This window comes from Sebastes fasciatus, chromosome 8, assembly GCF_043250625.1.
Source record: "Sebastes fasciatus isolate fSebFas1 chromosome 8, fSebFas1.pri, whole genome shotgun sequence".
NCBI classification, from domain to species: domain Eukaryota; kingdom Metazoa; phylum Chordata; class Actinopteri; order Perciformes; family Sebastidae; genus Sebastes; species Sebastes fasciatus.
In genome coordinates this window covers 30,120,446-30,138,893 of record NC_133802.1, presented here as the reverse complement: position 1 = coordinate 30,138,893, position 18,448 = coordinate 30,120,446, and the positions used below count along the sequence as shown (strand labels likewise).

Here is an 18,448-nt window from a genome sequence, read left to right as displayed (position 1 = left end):
TATGTCTCTGTGGGTAATAATATTGTGTATATATTTATCAAGCATTGTAATGAAAATTTTACATAAATCCCAAATTTCATAGCTGGGACTTAAAAATTCCCGTAGTTGCAGAAACACCCCGTCTATACTACAGAGCCTGAGTGCAGCTTCTCCTCTTGTCATAATTACTACGGTCGCTAGAGGTCGCTGTCGTCTTCTTTTATTCCTTCTTTCTGTGATCGCCCATGTGAATCGATGATAATACCTACTAGTGGGTGTAGCAGGCCCCTTCTGACATACATCTATGAAGCTATAACCGCTGATAACGCCCATCTAATGACCTTATAACAGTCTAACCGGCCGAACTATCAGTCCACCATTTACCGTGATGGGTTTGGTGGAAGTAGTTGTGGTGGAAAATAAATAAGTACATTTACTCAAGTACTGTACTTAAGTACAAATTTGGGGTACTTGTACTTTACCTGCGTATTTCTATTTTAGTTACTTTACAGATTCAGGGTATTAAAGCAAATTATAATTAACTAATATGCTGATGCATTGTTAATAGTAGGGCTCTCAAATTTAACGCGATAATAACGTGATAACGCAAATTCGTTTTAAAGGTCCCATATTGTAAAAAGTGTGATTTTCATGTCTTTTATATTATAAAGCAGGTTTAAGTGATATATAAATACTGGTAAACTATCAAAACGCTCAATATACAGAGAAATACACACAGCCCTTATTCAGAAATTGTGCGTTTGAAACAAGCCATTTGTGATGTCACAAACATACAATATATAGACAGTTACACGGTTTTAAACGTAAACATTCGAAATGGGTCCCAGTTTGTTTCCTGTTGCAGTGGATGTGAATAACATCAGCTGACAGGAAGTAAACATGGACCCAAACTGTTGCCTAGCGACGCAATTCCATTGAAATGCACTAAAACTGAGTGTTTCAGACAGAGGGTGATTACAGGTATATTCAGACTGACAGTATGAGGAAAATAAAGTTTTTTTTTAACATTACAGCATGTAAACATGTTCTAGTAGAAACACAAAATACAAGTAAGAACCTGAAAATGAGCACGATATGGGACCTTTAACGGCACTAATTTCTTTAACACATTAACGCAACTTGTGATTTTTAGGTTGTAGCAGGCTCCGTTTTAAAGTTAGCTGAAGTTAAGCTCCAACTACCGTCACACTCTCCACTAGCACCGCACTGCTGTTGTTTGCTATCGTCACCTGACAAACTACCTGCAATCAGTACTTCTTCTCTGCTCTAAAACAGTAGTAGCCAGTGGCAGCCATGATACCTCCAGGGCGACAGCACAGTGAAGACTACTGTTTTTGAGCAGCGAAGAAAAAATGATTTACGGTTAAACAGGTTGATTTTGTTCTGGGTTAATAAATGATGGTATCGGATCGGTGCATAGACTGTCGTACTCGCCGATACCGAATTTTGGGCGGTATCAGATGCATTATCGATACTGGTATCGGTATCAGAACAACTCTAATAGATTATCCTGCAGAATAAGGACTTTAAGTACCATTTGAATGCAGGACTTTGACTTGTAACAGAGTATTTGTACACAGTGGTATTAGTACTTTTACTGCAGTGAAAGCTGGTTTGGGTGGAGGTCTGTGTTCAGCTGGAGGTGACGGAGGTCTAGTGGATGTTGTTGGTTTTATCGCCGCCGAATGAAAGTGATTGTAGTTAAAAGGATCTCGTCCTCTCATACCCCCCCCCCTCTCAGTTATTACAGTATTTCTGTCGTTTATTGTCCCCCCTCCTCCTCTTCCTACTCTCCTCCTCTTCAAAGCCTTGTTTTAATGGTGTCTCATAAACACATTATGGAGCTCGTTCACGCCTGTTAGACTGTTAAAAGAACCAGAGAGAAGAGCGACGGGGAGCTGCACCTCCTCCTCTTCCTCCTCGACATACCGTCTCCACCCTGACGCAGAAAAAATTAAAAAATCACCTCCTCAGTATTTTTCTTTTCAAAGGCGTTTCAAACCGCTGACTTGTCTGTCGTCTTCACGCCGGATCACCTACCGCCAGCGTTTAGAGGTCGACTTCCTGTTTGACTTCCTCTTATTTTAATGGTTCAGTCGCTCAGTCCAGCTGTTGTCTTTGACTCGTCTTTGTGTTTGTTGTCATGACAACTGAATCAGAACCAAACATGTGATTTAATAGACGGTCTCAGTGCAGCAGCAGCTCAGGAGTTATTGGTTGAATAGGTGATATGATCATGTAGCTCCAGGAGGGACTGATCTCAGGGTGGACTGGTCTCAGGGTGGACTGGTCTCAAGGTGGACTGATCTCAGGGTGGACTGGTCTCAAGGTGGACTGATCTCAGGGTGGACTGGTCTCAGGGTGGACTGGTCTCAGGGTGGACTGGTCTCAGGGTGGACTGGTCTCAGGGTGGACTGGTCTCAGGGTGGACTGGTCTCAGTGTGGACTGGCCTCAGTGTGGACTGGCCTCAGGGTGCACTGATCTCAGGGTGGGCTGGTCTCAAGGTGGACTGATCTCAGGGTGGACTGATCTCAGGGTGGACTGGTCTCAGGGTGGACTGGTCTCAGGGTGGACTGGTCTCAGGGTGGACTGGTCTCAGTGTGGACTGGCCTCAGGGTGCACTGATCTCAGGGTGGACTGGTCTCAGGGTGGACTGATCTCAGGGTGGACTGATCTCAGGGTGGACTGGTCTCAGGGTGGACTGGTCTCAGGGTGGACTGATCTCAGGGTGGACTGGTCTCAGTGTGGACTGGTCTCAGTGTGGACTGGTCTCAGTGTGGACTGATCTCAGGGTGGACTGGTCTCAGTGTGGACTGGTCTCAGTGTGGACTAATCTCAGGGTGGACTGGTCTCAGGGTGGACTGGTCTCAGTGTGGACTAATCTCAGGGTGGACTGATCTCAGGGTGGACTGGTCTCAGTGTGGACTGATCTCAGGGTGGACTGATCTCAGGGTGGACTGATCTCAGGGTGGACTGGAGCTAAGTACAGTGGTAACCGCTGTATGAACGCTGTGCTGTGTGGCGGCGATTAGCTATCCAGCGGGACACACACAGCTTCCATTCACATGATGGGTATTGAGTGAAGTACTCTAGTATTGGTACCACGTTAAGGATATTGGTATTGGTACCCTTAACGTGTATTATATTGTATATGTATTGGTATTGGCGTCGTGATTTTTAAAAAATACCAGCCCTAGCAGTGCTCTACATAAGACATAGAAAGTCATTAAGAAAAGATATAAACACAACACACATAAATAGACCTGAACCAGATCATCTGGATGCTTCAAAACGCAGCAGCACATCAGAAAATAAACCATTCGATGATTTATACACCAACAGGAACCAGGGGCAAACACCTGGTCCTCTGCTGGGATCAGGTCTAGGAGGATTATTAGCCTAGGGGTCAGACTTTGACCCGAATAAGGGGCTGGTCCCTGTGGACCCCCCCACAGAAGAAAGAGGAGGATGGTTCGCTGTGATGCTGGCCGGGAGGGTTGACAATGTAAAGCATGAGACAATGGAAATGAGTCAGAGATTGGTGACTGACTGCTGCTGAGCTGAATCAGATCCTGAATCAGATCCTGAATCAGATCCTGAATCAGATCCTGAATCGGATCCTGAGTATCTCATCTGGTTATCACTGTAGTTCGTGATGAAGGTTTAAACAATATGTAGTATTTAGAGTGAGCTGTCGTTCCACTCATTGTTTCTCCTGAAGCTTAAGCAGACTGATGTTGTATTTCATGTGTAGGTGCTCATAATGTAGAACAGCTGGTATTGGTCGGGTGGAGAAACCAAGTGAAGGTCCAGGTGGACTAGAAGGTGGTTCTGCAGTCAGGTTTTAGGATGGAGGCTGGGTGGTACCAATCAGAAACATCTGGGTTTATTTCTGTCTACAGATGTTGACAATGCTTGGAGTCCACAGCTCTCATGTTGGTAGAACACGTTCTCATCCAAACTCGTCACATACTGACCCTTCATCAGACCCCTCGCCGTCACTTTACAGTGAACACATGCTTGATTTTCTGAATTAAATAAAACAATTGCTTAGGTTCAGGCAACAGAACACATACTTTCCAACCCTCCCGATTTTCCCAGGAGACTCATGTTTTTCATCGCCCTCTCCCAGTTTCCTCCCGGGGTCACAATTCTCCAAATCTTCCCACTTTTTTTCCTTTTCGTTATCTTAGCCTGTTTCTGGAGCTGAACAGAGCGCAGTGTTGGCGTTGTAAAGTGTCTGAAAGGACCTTCAGTGAGCGAGAGACGGAGAGAGAGAACTAAGAGAAAGAAACACTCGAGCAGGAGCAAAAATAGATAAAAACGGATGAATATTAGTTTATGCCAGAGATTCACACGCCAAGTTCACGCCAGAGGGGAGAATTATTCAGTTTGCTTTCCTGGGTGTCAAAGGTAAAATCACAAGTATAACGTAAAAATGCTGTACTTATTATTTTGTTATTTTCACTCTTTAAAAGACACCAGAATGCAGGGAACAAAGTCACGGAAACTCTAATTTTGTGAAAATGTGACTGAACGCCAGCGGTCTCCCCCCGCCTGGTGTGTCTCTTTAAACTACATCACTACAGCTCTTTCTCTGAGCGTTTAACTGTTGCTGCTGATGTCTTTACATTGTAGATAATGGAACGCCTGGTGCGTCTCATACCGGTGCTAAAAGGTGTCTTGTGCGTCGGTTATCTAACGCCGACAGCCGTGACGAAGCGTTGGTATTTACCACCCTGGGAATGAGAACGGGCTGGTTGGTAATGATTGAAAGACCCAGAACATTCCTATGCGTATGATGCTGGTTAAACTGGTACCAGTAACAGTACCAGTGAGGTGTGTTTAATCCAGTAAGGTGTGTTAACAGCCTCTGAGTGTCGAGGTGAGCAACCTGTGAGTGGAGGTGGAGGTAAACACCTGTCATGTGATCTCCTGCTGATCAAAACCACTTACACACTCTGCTAATTGGAGAGGAGGCTGCAGCGATAATATATTCATACACAGAAACAGATGTGAGAGGTGATGGGCGTTAATGATATTGATGCTGATTCCATCACTGTGTGTGTGTGTGTGCATGTGCCTGTGTGTGTGTTGGTAGTGTAAGTAGTGTTTGGGTATCAAAGTCTTATAGTTATTAATATTTAATGTTTGCAGTGATCAGTATTCAGTTTGTGGAGGTTTGGTTCTACTGCTGCGGAGCGCTCCTGCACTAAAATACAGTAGAAACACTTACAGTAGAGTACAGTCCAAAAACAGTAGAATGCAGTAGAGACATTGACTCTATAATAGAGACACCGTCATTCTCCTCTGTTAAGTGTTTATTCAGCTCAAAGGTCAAAATCAGCTTTACACTAAAGCTTCATGTGAACTTGTTTCTATCGACCTCTTTTCTGTTAGTAACCATGATGAGGTGTTTTGTGGGCGGAGCGTTAAGTGGAGGCAGAATAATACTCTGAACACGTTAGTTAACGCTGGCTAGCAAGTATTGTTGGCTTGTTTTTTTAACAATGGCTGAAGAAAATACTAGTTTCTCTCAATATGTACTGTCACTCACTCTCCAGGATCACGAGTGTTAGTTGAGAGTCAGTTGAGTCCAGCCAACGGCAGCGCTGTAAAGATAAATTGAGGACGTATAAATCTTTGGATGCCTATAGTTAACTATCTGAGCGTGCGTGCTAAGTTTTACTTTGTGATGGTAGTTTTGGTATGTTAATGTTGAGCCGGTAGCTATGTCGCTAGCAGAAGCTACCGGCAAGTTACGTAAACAAACGCTGTAACGCGGGCTTCAGCATGAAGTAGTGCTTTAGGTGTTTATTTTCGACCCTGTCTTTGAACAGTCCGAATGAGACTGCAGAGGAGGAGAGACAAGTGATCAGAGAGAGGAGAGGACGGGAGACAGTCTGCTGGACTCATTGCCTGCTGGAGGCTCTTTCAGTGCTACTAGCCAGCGCTGCAGTAACGTTACTGATCTCCGTTTCAGCATCAGTTTATGAAACGGACTGTTTTGTTCTCGGTTTTAACATTGTGAAACTCATCTTTACATCCAGGAACAATACAATAGTGTCCCCCTCTTTCGTTTTCTTCTGTCTTGTGTCTCCTCAGTCTCTGTATTCCACAGTCTCTGCCGTTGTATCTGTGTAACTCAGCCGAGCCATCCAACCTCGTGACATCAGAGGCTATAGAGCACTGCTACATGGCGAAAGATTAAACAGATCTTCTTTATGCTCTTAGATGCAGACATTTGTCATGTTTGTGGTATATTTGTTAATTAGAGTGGAAATCCATTTAGTAAACCAGTTTAACTTGGTTGAACGTTTCATTTCCACTTGAAGATAAAAGTGTCACTGATGTGGGATGTAATACATGTAGACATATAAACTCTGCTGCCTCAGTATTCAACTGTATTGACTCCTTTAATTCCTCCGAGTTTCAGATATTTTTAGAGTCTGAAGTTGTTGTTTCCCTCCTGCAGGGACAACTGAGCCTGTGCTGTTAATCTGCTGTGTGATCTGCTGTTATTCACTTATTATTCTGATCTTCTGTCCTGGATTAAACTGAAGAGAATCTCTAATTCTTCTTATTCTGATCTGATCCTCCTGTTAAACACAGCTCCGTGTGTGTGTTTACATCGGCTGTCAATACAAACGGGTTTTAATCCAGATTAAAGAGCGTGAGGCAGGAATAGCAGCTCCGCAGCCTCGTCACCAATAAAACAAACCGGCATTAACTGATGGTTATGTGACAGCACAGACTCGCTGTTCAAAACCCAACAGACGCTCCCTCTGTCTGAGGAGAAAAGAGGAATTAGCTCCATTCAGCTCGGATCGGATCAGAACACAACGACCCAGAATCAAATTGAGAGTCCTGCTGCAGGAAATAGCTCAGACTGAGACAAAGGAATCTGCTGTGGACGAAGAAAAGTCCTGTAGTTGGACACAGAGACACTGAGTTATTGTGTCCAACACGCTGTCAAACTGTTTCCACTGCTGCAACTTCAAAGTTTCTGATGTTGAAACTTCATTGTTAATCCAGCGCTGATAAAGTCCAAGTCCACGCTGACTGTAAGTGACGTCTTTCTTATGGACTGTTCACAGGGACACACTGGCAGGTCTCCAGACTAACTTTTTACACTGGTTGCAATGATGCGCCTAACTTTTTTTATTTAAGTGCACCCAAAATGTTTCGCCTCAATAATAAATTTTAAGCATTTCGTTGGTTCCCATAGTTCTATACTAGGGATGTCACCATACCATAAATTTAGTAGTTGATACCAATGCAAGTAAAATTACGTGATTCTCGATACCAATTCGATACCACGGTAAAAAAACAAAATCAAAACTAGAATGACACTCGGAGAGCGCAGACCTCCGCCCCCACCTCTCTGTGCAGCTTGCGCCAGCATCCACGTGTATTTCTGTCTCGGCCCGGATCAAACTGACGAAAACGAAACCATGGTTAGGTTTGTTTCTAGTGTCAAAGCGTTGTTTTGGATTGTTCCAACTTTCAGACCAATCACAGGAAGTTCTGGCCGGCTGTCATCTGGGGCTGAAAAAAGGAAGAATTACCAAAACAAAATGAGTCGGTAGCACACGGGGAGAGGAGGATACCTGAGGCCTGTACTACGAAGCAGGATTTGGCGTTAGCGAGGTAACTTCAGGGTTTTCCGTCCTACGAAGGTGGATCACTTCTTACCGGGGTAGATCGCCATGGTAACTGATGCTGAACAGCTAACCTGCTCCGTAGCAGGTTATGTTCCAGATAAGAGATCAACTCGTATGAAAGCACCACCTACTGACCGATCACAGCTCTGTGTGGTGATCGTATGATAATATTACACACATATGAAGAAGTTTAAGTCATAATCTAGGCTGAAATTAACACAGTTTAAACTGACAAATGCAGGAAGGACAGCTGGCTTTATGCTGCGGGTGTTTAAGTATGAAAATAGAATTCAAAGCGGTATTTTTTAACTTCCTCTTGAGTCCGTTCCACACCTTTTGATACTGGGCATGATTAGGTGTAAACTAGTCATCCGTTATACATTTAAATGCTATTTAAATCTAGACGACTATATCTGACTTTTGAATGTTCCGTTAAATTAATAAATCTGTTAATTTACGCATTCTCACATCGGGAGTTTTTTCTTTTACCAGCTGTCCTTCCTGCATTTGGCAGCTTCAACTGTGTTACTATTAGTCTGGATTAAGTGTTTAATTTCTTCGTATTTGTCTAATATAGTTTACTCTTCCTTTGTAAAATGTGCCGCTCTGTCTGTCAGTAGACTTGTTCATGTCTGTGATTGGTCAGATGCTGTAAACACTTCCTCGTTCATGTGAACGCGCTCACAGCCAGACTGAGAAACCCTGGGTTGATTTACCGAGTTGATAACCAGCTTCGTAGGACCGCTTAGCGTGATCTCGTTTGTTAGGGTTAGTGAAGCCAGATAACGAGAAGATACCCTGGAGATGTTGAACTCGCTTCGTAGTACAGGCCTCTGATGTTTAACTGAGTCAGCTGGTTCACGTCGAGGTGTCCTAAAATAACTAACCTTCTTCTTCAGTGTCAGGAACGCCTCAGAGTCTTCCTCTGACTCCGCCCTCATTAAATGAACACCAAATAATATCCAGGATACGCCATGCGGCCCGTCTCCATGGTAACCACTTTAATAACGGAGGATGGGGTGTTTGTATTTAAACAGCTCATTGTGTCCCTGCGGCAACCACGCTGCGTCACCACGGCAACAAATTCACTTCCTGTGGGGACGATGATGATGATGATGGTGATGATGAAGGTGTGTGTACAGTCAGCTCTGTGACTCACACACACACACAAACGCGTTTTTGGGAAATTACCGTTTTATTTTGTGACAACCGCTGACAACACACACACACACACACACACAGGCACACACACAGGCGCACACACACACACACTTTAAATCCCAGCAGGACTTAAAGTGTGTGTGTGTGTTTGTGTGTCACAGTTGCCACACACCCTTGATGATATCAAACCGTCCTCCTCTCTCAGAGCGCCGAAAAATATTCATGAGCTCACCAGGGGAGTGTGTGTTTCAGTGTGTGTGTGTGTGTGTGTGTGTTTCAATGTGTGTGTGTGTGTGTGTGTGTTTCAGTGTGTGTGTGTGTGTGAATAATAATAAAGCAGAACCAACGACAAAATAATCCTGAAGCAGAAAAAAAGACAAAGAAGGAAAAGTAAGAAAAACAAAAAGCAAGGACAGAGTCATCTGGAAGTACTGAGTGTAGTACTGAGTGTAGTACTGAGTGTAGTACTGAGTGTGCTACTGAGTGTGCTACTGAGTGTAGTACTGAGTGTAGTACTGAGTGTAGTACTGAGTGTAATACTGAGTGTGCTACTGAGTGTGGTACTGAGTGTGGTACTGGGTGTAGGACTGAGTGTAGTACTGAGTGTAGTACTGAGTGTGGTACTGAGTGTAGTACTGAGTGTAGTACTGAGTGTAGTACTGAGTGTAGTACTGAGTGTAGTACTGAGTGTAGTACTGAGTGTAGTACTGAGTGTAGGACTGAGTGTAGGACTGAGTGTAGGACTGAGTGTAGGACTGAGTGTAGGACTGAGTGTAGGACTGAGTGTAGGACTGGGTGTAGTACTGAGTGTAGTACTGAGTGTGCTACTGAGTGTGCTACTGAGTGTGGTACTGAGTGTGGTACTGAGTGTAGTACTGAGTGTAGTACTGAGTGTGCTACTGAGTGTGCTACTGAGTGTGGTACTGAGTGTGGTACTGAGTGTGGTACTGAGTGTGGTACTGAGTGTGGTACTGGGTGTAGGACTGAGTGTAGTACTGAGTGTAGTACTGAGTGTAGTACTGAGTGTAGTACTGAGTGTGCTACTGAGTGTGCTACTGGGTGTGGTACTGAGTGTGGTACTGGGTGTAGGACTGAGTGTAGTACTGAGTGTAGTACTGAGTGTGGTACTGAGTGTAGTACTGAGTGTAGTACTGAGTGTAGTACTGAGTGTAGTACTGAGTGTAGGACTGAGTGTAGTACTGAGTGTAGGACTGAGTGTAGGACTGAGTGTAGTACTGGGTGTAGTACTGGGTGTAGTACTGGGTGTAGGACTGAGTGTAGGACTGGGTGTAGGACTGAGTGTAGGACTGGGTGTAGGACTGAGTGTAGGACTGAGTGTAGGACTGGGTGTAGGACTGAGTGTAGTACTGGGTGTAGGACTGGGTGTAGGACTGAGTGTAGGACTGGGTGTAGGACTGAGTGTAGGACTGAGTGTAGGACTGGGTGTAGGACTGAGTGTAGTACTGGGTGTAGGACTGGGTGTAGTACTGGGTGTAGGACTGGGTGTAGTACTGGGTGTAGTACTGGGTGTAGTACTGGGTGTAGGACTGGGTGTAGTACTGGGTGTAGTACTGGGTGTAGGACTGGGTGTAGGACTGGGTGTAGGACTGGGTGTAGGACTGGGTGTAGTACTGGGTGTAGTACTGGGTGTAGTACTGGGTGTAGTACTGGGTGTAGTACTGGGTGTAGTACTGTATTTCATCTACTGAGTATTTCTAATAGTAGGAGTATATATATATAGTAGAGTAATTGATAGTACTGTGTGTAGTAGTGAGTAGTTCTAATAGATAGTACTGTGTGAAGTACTGAGTGAAAAACTACTAAGTAGTTCTAATAGATAGTACTGTGTGTAATACTGATTATTTCAACTACTGCATATTTGTAATAGTAGTAGTATATATATAGTAGTGTAATAGATAGTACTCTGTGTAGTACGGAGTATTTCAAATAGATAGTACTGAGTGTTAGTGGATCTAGCCTCTGGCCTTGGTATAAATTCATAATGAGCTGCTGACGTTACCTCATGTTACCTCGTTACCTCATGACCTCATGTTACCTCATGTTACCTCATGACCTCATGTTACCTCGTTACCTCATGTTACCTCATGACCTCATGTTACCTCATGACCTCATGTTACCTCATGTTACCTCATGACCTCATGTTACCTCGTTACCTCATGTTACCTCATGACCTCATGTTACCTCATGACCTCATGTTACCTCGTTACCTCATGTTACCTCATGACCTCATGTTACCTCGTTACCTCATGTTACCTCGTTACCTCATGACCTCATGTTACCTCATGACCTCATGTTACCTCGTTACCTCATGACCTCATGTTACCTCGTTACCTCATGACCTCATGTTACCTCATGTTACCTCATGTTACCTCATGTTACCTCATGACCTCATTTTAGCTCATGTTACTTAATGACCTCATGTTACCTCACATAAAACGATCCCTTAAGAGCTCTACAGGTTCAACACTGGGGGAAAACGAGGCTCTGGTAGCGGATCTGTCCTCAGTATCGGCTCAGTGTCACTCTGTCGCCTGTAGTGATGGATGTAGTTCATGAATCAGCTGATAATCGAACAGCAGCAGGTGGTGGAGATGATCTTTTCACAACTTTTAAAGGGATAGGTCAGGTGTTTCTCAGTGGGGTTGTATGAGGTACTTATCCATTACCTACAGTATATGGCGGTCGGCGTGCCCCCAGCGTGGAGACACAGACAGTTTACCTACCTGTCCCGGTCTGTTAGCATCTGTCAGATTAGCAACAACATTTCTGACTTCCTCCATTTTCACCCAAAATGAAAATGACCCACATTCAGATTAAAATCATCCTACTTTTACATCACTGTAAACGGACATTTATAAAAATTACCATCGCTACTGAACCGATAGTGACCACGCCCAGCTGGCTCTGATTCACACTGTTGTGTGGAGGTCAGTTTATTGGTGCCTGCCGTTTAGAGAAAGTAGGACGCACTAAGGGTGGGAGAGTCCCCGAGAGTGAAGAAGAAGAAGAAATGAACAAAGAGAAGAAATGTAACTGCACACACACACACAGACATACTGTAACACACACTGTAACACACGCACACACTCACAGCTGTATGTGTGTGTGTCGGATACTGTCGTCTCTTTGAAGCGAGAGTGTGAGAGTCAGCAGCAAACCACAGAGATAATATGGGGGTTGAGGTGTGTGTGTGTGTGCCTGAGGTAAGGCAGCCTGTAATCATCACCTCGACGTGTTGAAAGCAGACTGTTCATTTACATACAGAGAGAGGGGGGGTTGGGTTTGGGGGGGGATAAAGAAAGAGAGGGGAGTGGATGGGGGGGGGGGGGCTGACAGGAACCAAAGAGAAGTGAAGTGCAAACTGCAGCGTTTAACAAAGTAAACTGCTGAATGTTTCACTGCAGACACACCTGCAGCATCAGTTCTGTTGCTATGGTTACCTGAACTTGATTGACTGGCTCCTGGTAGCCCCATCTATCTACACCGTCCCACCCCTCTTTACCCTCCCACCCCTCTATACCCTCCCACCCCTCTATAACCTCTCACCCTTCTATACCCTCTCACCCTTCTATACCCTCTCACTCCTCTATACCCCCCACCCCTCTATACCCTCCCACACTCTATACCCCCCACCCCTCTATACCCTCCCACACTCTATACCCTCCCACCCCTCTATACCCTCCCACCCTTCTATACCCTCCCACCCCTCTACACCCTCCCACCCCTCTATACCCTCCCACCCCTCTATACCCCCCACCCCTCTATACCCTCTCACCCTTCTATACCCCCCACCCCTCTATACCCTCCCACACTCTATACCCTCTCACCCTTCTATACCCTCTCACCCCTCTACCCTCCCACCCCTCTATACCCTCCCACACTCTATACCCTCTCACCCTTCTATACCCTCTCACCCCTCTATACCCTCCCACCCCTCTATACCCTCTCACCCCTCTACCCTCCCACCCCTCTATACCCTCTCACCCCTCTATACCCTCCCACCCCTCTATACCCTCTCACCCCTCTATACCCTCCCATCCTCTATACCCTTCCACACTCTATACCATCCCACCCTATACCCTCTCGCCCTCTTACACCTCTATATCCTCCTACCCCTCTATACCCTCTTACACCTCTATACCCTCCCGCTCTCTATACCCTCCTACCCCTCTATACCCTCCCACCCCTCTATACCCTCTATACCCTCTTACACCTTACACCCTGACACACGTCTATACCCTCTCGCCCTCTTACACCTCTATATCCTCCTACCCCTCTATACCCTCTTACACCTCTATACCCTCCCGCTCTCTATACCCTCCTACCCCTCTATACCCTCCCACCCCTCTATACCCTCTATACCCTCTTACACCTTACACCCTGACACACGTCTATACCCTCTCACCCCTCTATACCTTCCGAACTCCTCTATACCCTCCCGTCCCTCTATACCCTCTCTCTCTCGTCCTTCTGTCCTTCTCATAATCTGTCTATCTCTCTCTCTGTCTCTCTGTCTGTCTGTCTCTCTTCAGCTCTATGAATTATAGATGAGCCTCTCTCTCCATCAGGCTGAAGGAGGAAGTTATTACCATACAGACACACTAACTGTGTGTGCGTGTTACTGTGTGTGTGCGTGTCCTGAGGCCTCTCTGGGTGATTCCCAGCATGCACTGGGGCAAGTTAAACAGCGAGTTCAGAGTTTCTGAACCAACACACAGCAGGAGGGAGGGATGGTGGAGCGAGCATGAGTTGCACAGGAGAGAGAGAGAGATGAATAGTGTTTTGTGTCAGAGAGAAACATGCAGTGTTTGATAGAGAACAGGGCTGTTACTGTTACTACATACTGGAGCAGGTTTATCGACAGAGTACCACATATCAATCTACATGATGAGCAGAAACATAACGACACATACATGAATCCACATACAGATTATTGATTGAGAGTCTGAGCTCAGGTCCACCCAGAGACCGGGAGACCAGGTCCCCTTCGAGTCTTTACTCTGGTTTTAAAGAGTAACTTCTTCACCTCTATAGTACCTCACTACATCACAGCGGGGTGTGGTCACATTCAGGTGACCTCCGGGGAGAGCAACTCTGATACATGACATCGAGTCATCAGAGCCTTGAAAGTGATCAATAAAATCCCAGAATCACGTTCTGATTCTAACAGCAGCTGTTTGGACTCGTTGGAGCCTGCTGAATGATTTCTGGTTGAACCTGTTAAAGACGACTGTAGTAGTCTGATGAATCGAGATGAATTATATTTAAAAACAGCTGGTCCCAGAGGTGACCCCTGGGGAGGCTGAGGTCGTCCTGAGGGGCGCGCTAGAAGAAAGACATCATGGAGGGTTCATCCTTCAGAGTGAAACCAGTTTGACACCAGTTTTAAAAACCCAGTCAGTCTCCAACTCTGTCATAAACGAGCCCACCGGAGGTTTGAGTCGTTTCACTGCGTTGCCGTGGATACGGGTGTGTTGCTATGGTGATGTTACTACAGGCAACCACAGTTTGACCGTCGGAGGGAAAGTGTGAAGCAGCAAAATATTTTATTAATAACTTCAGAGAGAAACAGAGAGACTGTGTTCAGGTGTATTTACAGGTGAATGTGACGTACGACCTCAGATCAGATCTAAGATCAGATCTCGGATCTCAGATCTCAGACCACAGATCAGATCTCAGATCAGCGTCTGCTCTGATACTACTAGTCCTTCTGCAACTATTTCTGATAACTGATTATTATCAGTTATGTCTCCATTCCCCAGTTTCAGCTTCTCAGATGTGAAGATGGCAGTAAACTGAATGTCTTTAGGTTTTGAACTATTGAATGAATGAATGAACTATATTTATTTAGAACACGGCTTTCTCGATTCTGATTGGTCAATCACTGCGTTCTACGGTCTGTTATTTCTTTATAACAGACTGTTGCTATGGGTGCATGTCTGATGTTGGACTCTGGCGGACCGTTTTTGTGGCAAATGATTGATTTCTTAAAGCCCCCCTTCAGTGTTTTTTGGCATTTCTATGGTATTTCATATTTATTTGTATCATTTTCTGACTAAGTTGATAAGCCACACTGTCAAAGTAAAAAAAAAGAAAGAAGGTTGTGGTTCCTCGGTGCAGCAGCAGCCAGATAGCCGCCTCGCATGGAGGAGACGGTGAAAAAGAAGAGAGCGAGTGAGAGATAGTCGGTGTGTTGCGCTAATTCTTGTCTCATTTGTGGTCTGATAAACAGTAAATTCATCTGAACTGGTATAATTTAAACTGGGTTCAAAAACAGTCTGGTTGCTGTGGTAATGAATTACATCTGACTATTAACCACACCCCCATTCTCTGTTTGAGAAAGAACGTTAACCAAAAAACAGGTAGTAAAACTGGCTGAAGGGGGACTTTAAGTAAGAAGCCGTGTAATAAGAGGGATAATGTACAGCTAGCGGGTCATTATATGTATATATATGATGTTCCAATAGAGACCAGCTGCTCTGCTGAATCTTAAAGTCTCTCTCTGTCTCACCTGTTGCAGGTAAAGAGGAGCTGCCATGTTGGCCTCCTCCTGTCCCCCGTCACTCTTCTTCTTCCTCCTCTTCCTCCTCCTCCTTCTCCTCCCCCCTCCCTCCCACCCCGCTGATGTCATCGTGACCTCTGACCCCTCGGTGCGGTGGGTGGAGCTACATGGCACCACTTTCTCTCACCTGGTGCTGGACCCGGGGGCGGGGCGGCTCTACGTGGGCGGGGTCGACCATCTGTACCAGCTGACCGCCGACCTGGAGGTGATATCGCGCGTGACGACTGGCCCTCACCTGGACTCCCCGGACTGCCTCCCTCCCATCGTTCCACAGGACTGCCCCTCGGCCATGCCCACCCACAACCACAACAAACTGCTGCTGATGGAGGCGGGGCAGGGGGCGGGGCCAGGCAGCCTGATCGTCTGTGGTTCGCTCTATCAGGGGATCTGTGATAAGAGGTAACACACTGTGGTGATGTCATGTTTCCTCACACTGACCAGGTGTTTGTACCTGTGTGACGTGTTGAAGTTGATCTGATGCAGGTTAACATGACGAGCACTGATTTCTTCTTCTCTGCCCCTGCAGGAGTCTGTCCAACATCTCTCAGCTCATCTATCAGACCTCCAACCCCGTCGACACTCAGTACGTCGCCGCCAACGACCCCCGAGTCTCCACCGTTGCCGTGGTGATAACCACAGAGAACAAACAGGAAGGGGTCGGGGCTGGTGGCGTCCTGCGTTTGATGCTGGTTGGTCGAGGCTACACCAGTAAAGGTCCTGGTGACATCCCTCCAATCACTACGCGGCGTCTGTTCCCGGTGGTCCCACCTCGCCGGGCGTTCTCTCAGGAGGAGGAGCTAGGCAAACTCGTCGTAGGAAGTTACTCTGAGTACAACAACCACTTTGTGAAGGCGGTCGCCCACGGCAACCACGTTTACTTCCTGTTCTCTCGGCGGGACATGTGGCACAAGAAGGAGTACCGGACCTACGCCTCCCGGCTCTGCGCCACCGACCGCAGCTTCTACTCGTACGTGGAGGTGCCGCTGCTGTGCCGCGGCGGGTACAACCTGGCTCAGGGGGCGTGGTTAGGAAACCACTCGGGTGAACCCGCCCTGTTCGTCGTCATGGCAGCGGGACAAGCATCCACACCCGTAGCAACCGGGCGCTCTGCACTGTGTGTTTATGGGATGGCAGAGCTGGACGCCATGCTGCGGAAAGCACAGGAAGTGTGTTACACGGAGGGAGGACGAGGCAGCAGCGGACAGGAAGAGGCCTACATCGAATACGCCGTGTCATCAAAATGTCTGAAACTACCGAAGGTACACAAACACACACACGTACGCACGCGCGCACACACACACACACACACACACACACACACACACACACACACACACACACACACACACAGTGTGACAGGTAGGAAATCAAAACCAAACCAACCAGGAAACAGGCAACGGTCACATCTGTCTCACTGCTGCTGACCTTAATACTCTGTGTGTGTGTGTGTGGATTAGAGCTGTTATCTTCAGCAGCTGGATTTATCATCAGACAGCTGTCACTCAACCACACAGAGGTTCACACACAGCTGGTAGGACAGATCTGACCCACATATACCACACACACAGAGACACACCCACAGAGAGAGAGAGACACACACACACACACAAACACACAGATAAACTGCAGTGACTGTGTGTGAAGGATTAATAAAGGATGAATAAAAACAGGAGTTTTAAAGATGGAAATAAACTTAAAGCACCAATAGTAAACTAGAGCTTTCCACTGTTTAGATGCTACTTCCTGTTTATGTTTACTTTATTTAATCTAACTGTTGATTTTCTTTTTTTTTAAATGTAGTTTATTATTATTATGTAACTTATGTTTTTGGATTAAAACTCTCTCTCTCTCTCTCTCTCTCTCTCTCTCTCTCTCTCTCTCTCTCTCTCTCTCTCTCTCTCTCTCTGTTCATGTATCAGGACTCTCTGTCAGAGTACCCCTGTGGGGGGGAACACACCCCGAACCCCATCGCAAGCACCGTGCCCCTCCCCGCCACACCCACCTTCTACTCCACCACCCAGCTGACTGCCGTCACCATGGCAACGGAGGCGGGTCACACCATCGCCTTCCTGGGAGACAGAGAGGGACGACTGCACAAGGTGAACACACAGCAGATACTTTCTATGTTTTTATGCTAAGCTAAGCTAAATGTTTCCCCTGTTTACGGACATGAGTGGTTTTGATTGTCTTGTCTAACATGTCTCCTTTAAGATGTGACATCATCAGTTTTATTGATTATTGATTATGACATTTTTACTAAAACAACATTGTGGTTAAGTTTCAAGGGTTTGAAGCCCTCAGTACCTCTGAGGGGCCTTTGAGCAATACCACCACCTGCTTCACCATCAGACCAGACTGTGGTTATAGTGGTTCTGCTGGTTGTGTGTCTCGTTGAGAGAGACTCTGAACCACAGCAGCTCACTGCTGCTGATGCTGAGGATGGTTAAAGGCAGAGGTCAAAGGTCATGTACCAGTATGATTAAAGTAAAGTTACAGCCTCAGGTGGGAACCTGACAAAGACAGCCAGTCAAACTTCTGATCAGCTGTTTCCTGTTTGTGTGTGTTTGTAACGGGGAAGCCTGAGCTACACACACACACACACACACACACACACACACACACACACACACACTGAACAGCAGCTTGTAGCCTGCAGCACTTTATCAACAAAACAACACGCACACAATGATACACTCAGTGTGTGTGTGTTGACTAACAGGCGTTTAGCTCGGGGGGGTGGGCGGTGGGAGGGGGGGAGGCGTCACAGGGGAGCGCGCTCAGACTCTTGTTGTTGATTGGTTATTGGTCCCCCAGGTGCACTCTGGGTAAGGATCCAGCAAGATGCCCCTGAAACATTTTGTGTGTGTGTGTGTGTGTGATTAAATATTAACGGGTTGAATCTGCTGTTCACCTCACTGAGCCTCTGAGGCAGGATTAGACCTCATTAACACACACATACACACATAATGAGTGTAACACCGTGTTATCAGCAGTGAGAGGCTGCACATGTTAGCTGCTGCGTTGGGGTCCTATCTTACA

The 18,448-nt window shown here is 46.2% G+C and overlaps 1 protein-coding gene across 2 annotated transcripts in view; it reads left to right on the top strand.

Moving 5' to 3' along the window:
• Window positions 1–18,448, top strand: part of plxnb3 (plexin B3) — a 62,285-nt gene that overhangs the window by 24,605 nt on the left and 19,232 nt on the right. For both annotated transcript variants that reach the window (XM_074644888.1, XM_074644889.1), the window contains 3 exons: window positions 15,368–15,808; window positions 15,936–16,668; window positions 17,329–17,508. In XM_074644888.1, coding sequence (XP_074500989.1) covers window positions 15,384–15,808; window positions 15,936–16,668; window positions 17,329–17,508 — 1,338 coding nt within the window. In that variant the 5' untranslated portion in view covers window positions 15,368–15,383. The remainder of the gene's footprint in view (window positions 1–15,367; window positions 15,809–15,935; window positions 16,669–17,328; window positions 17,509–18,448) is intronic.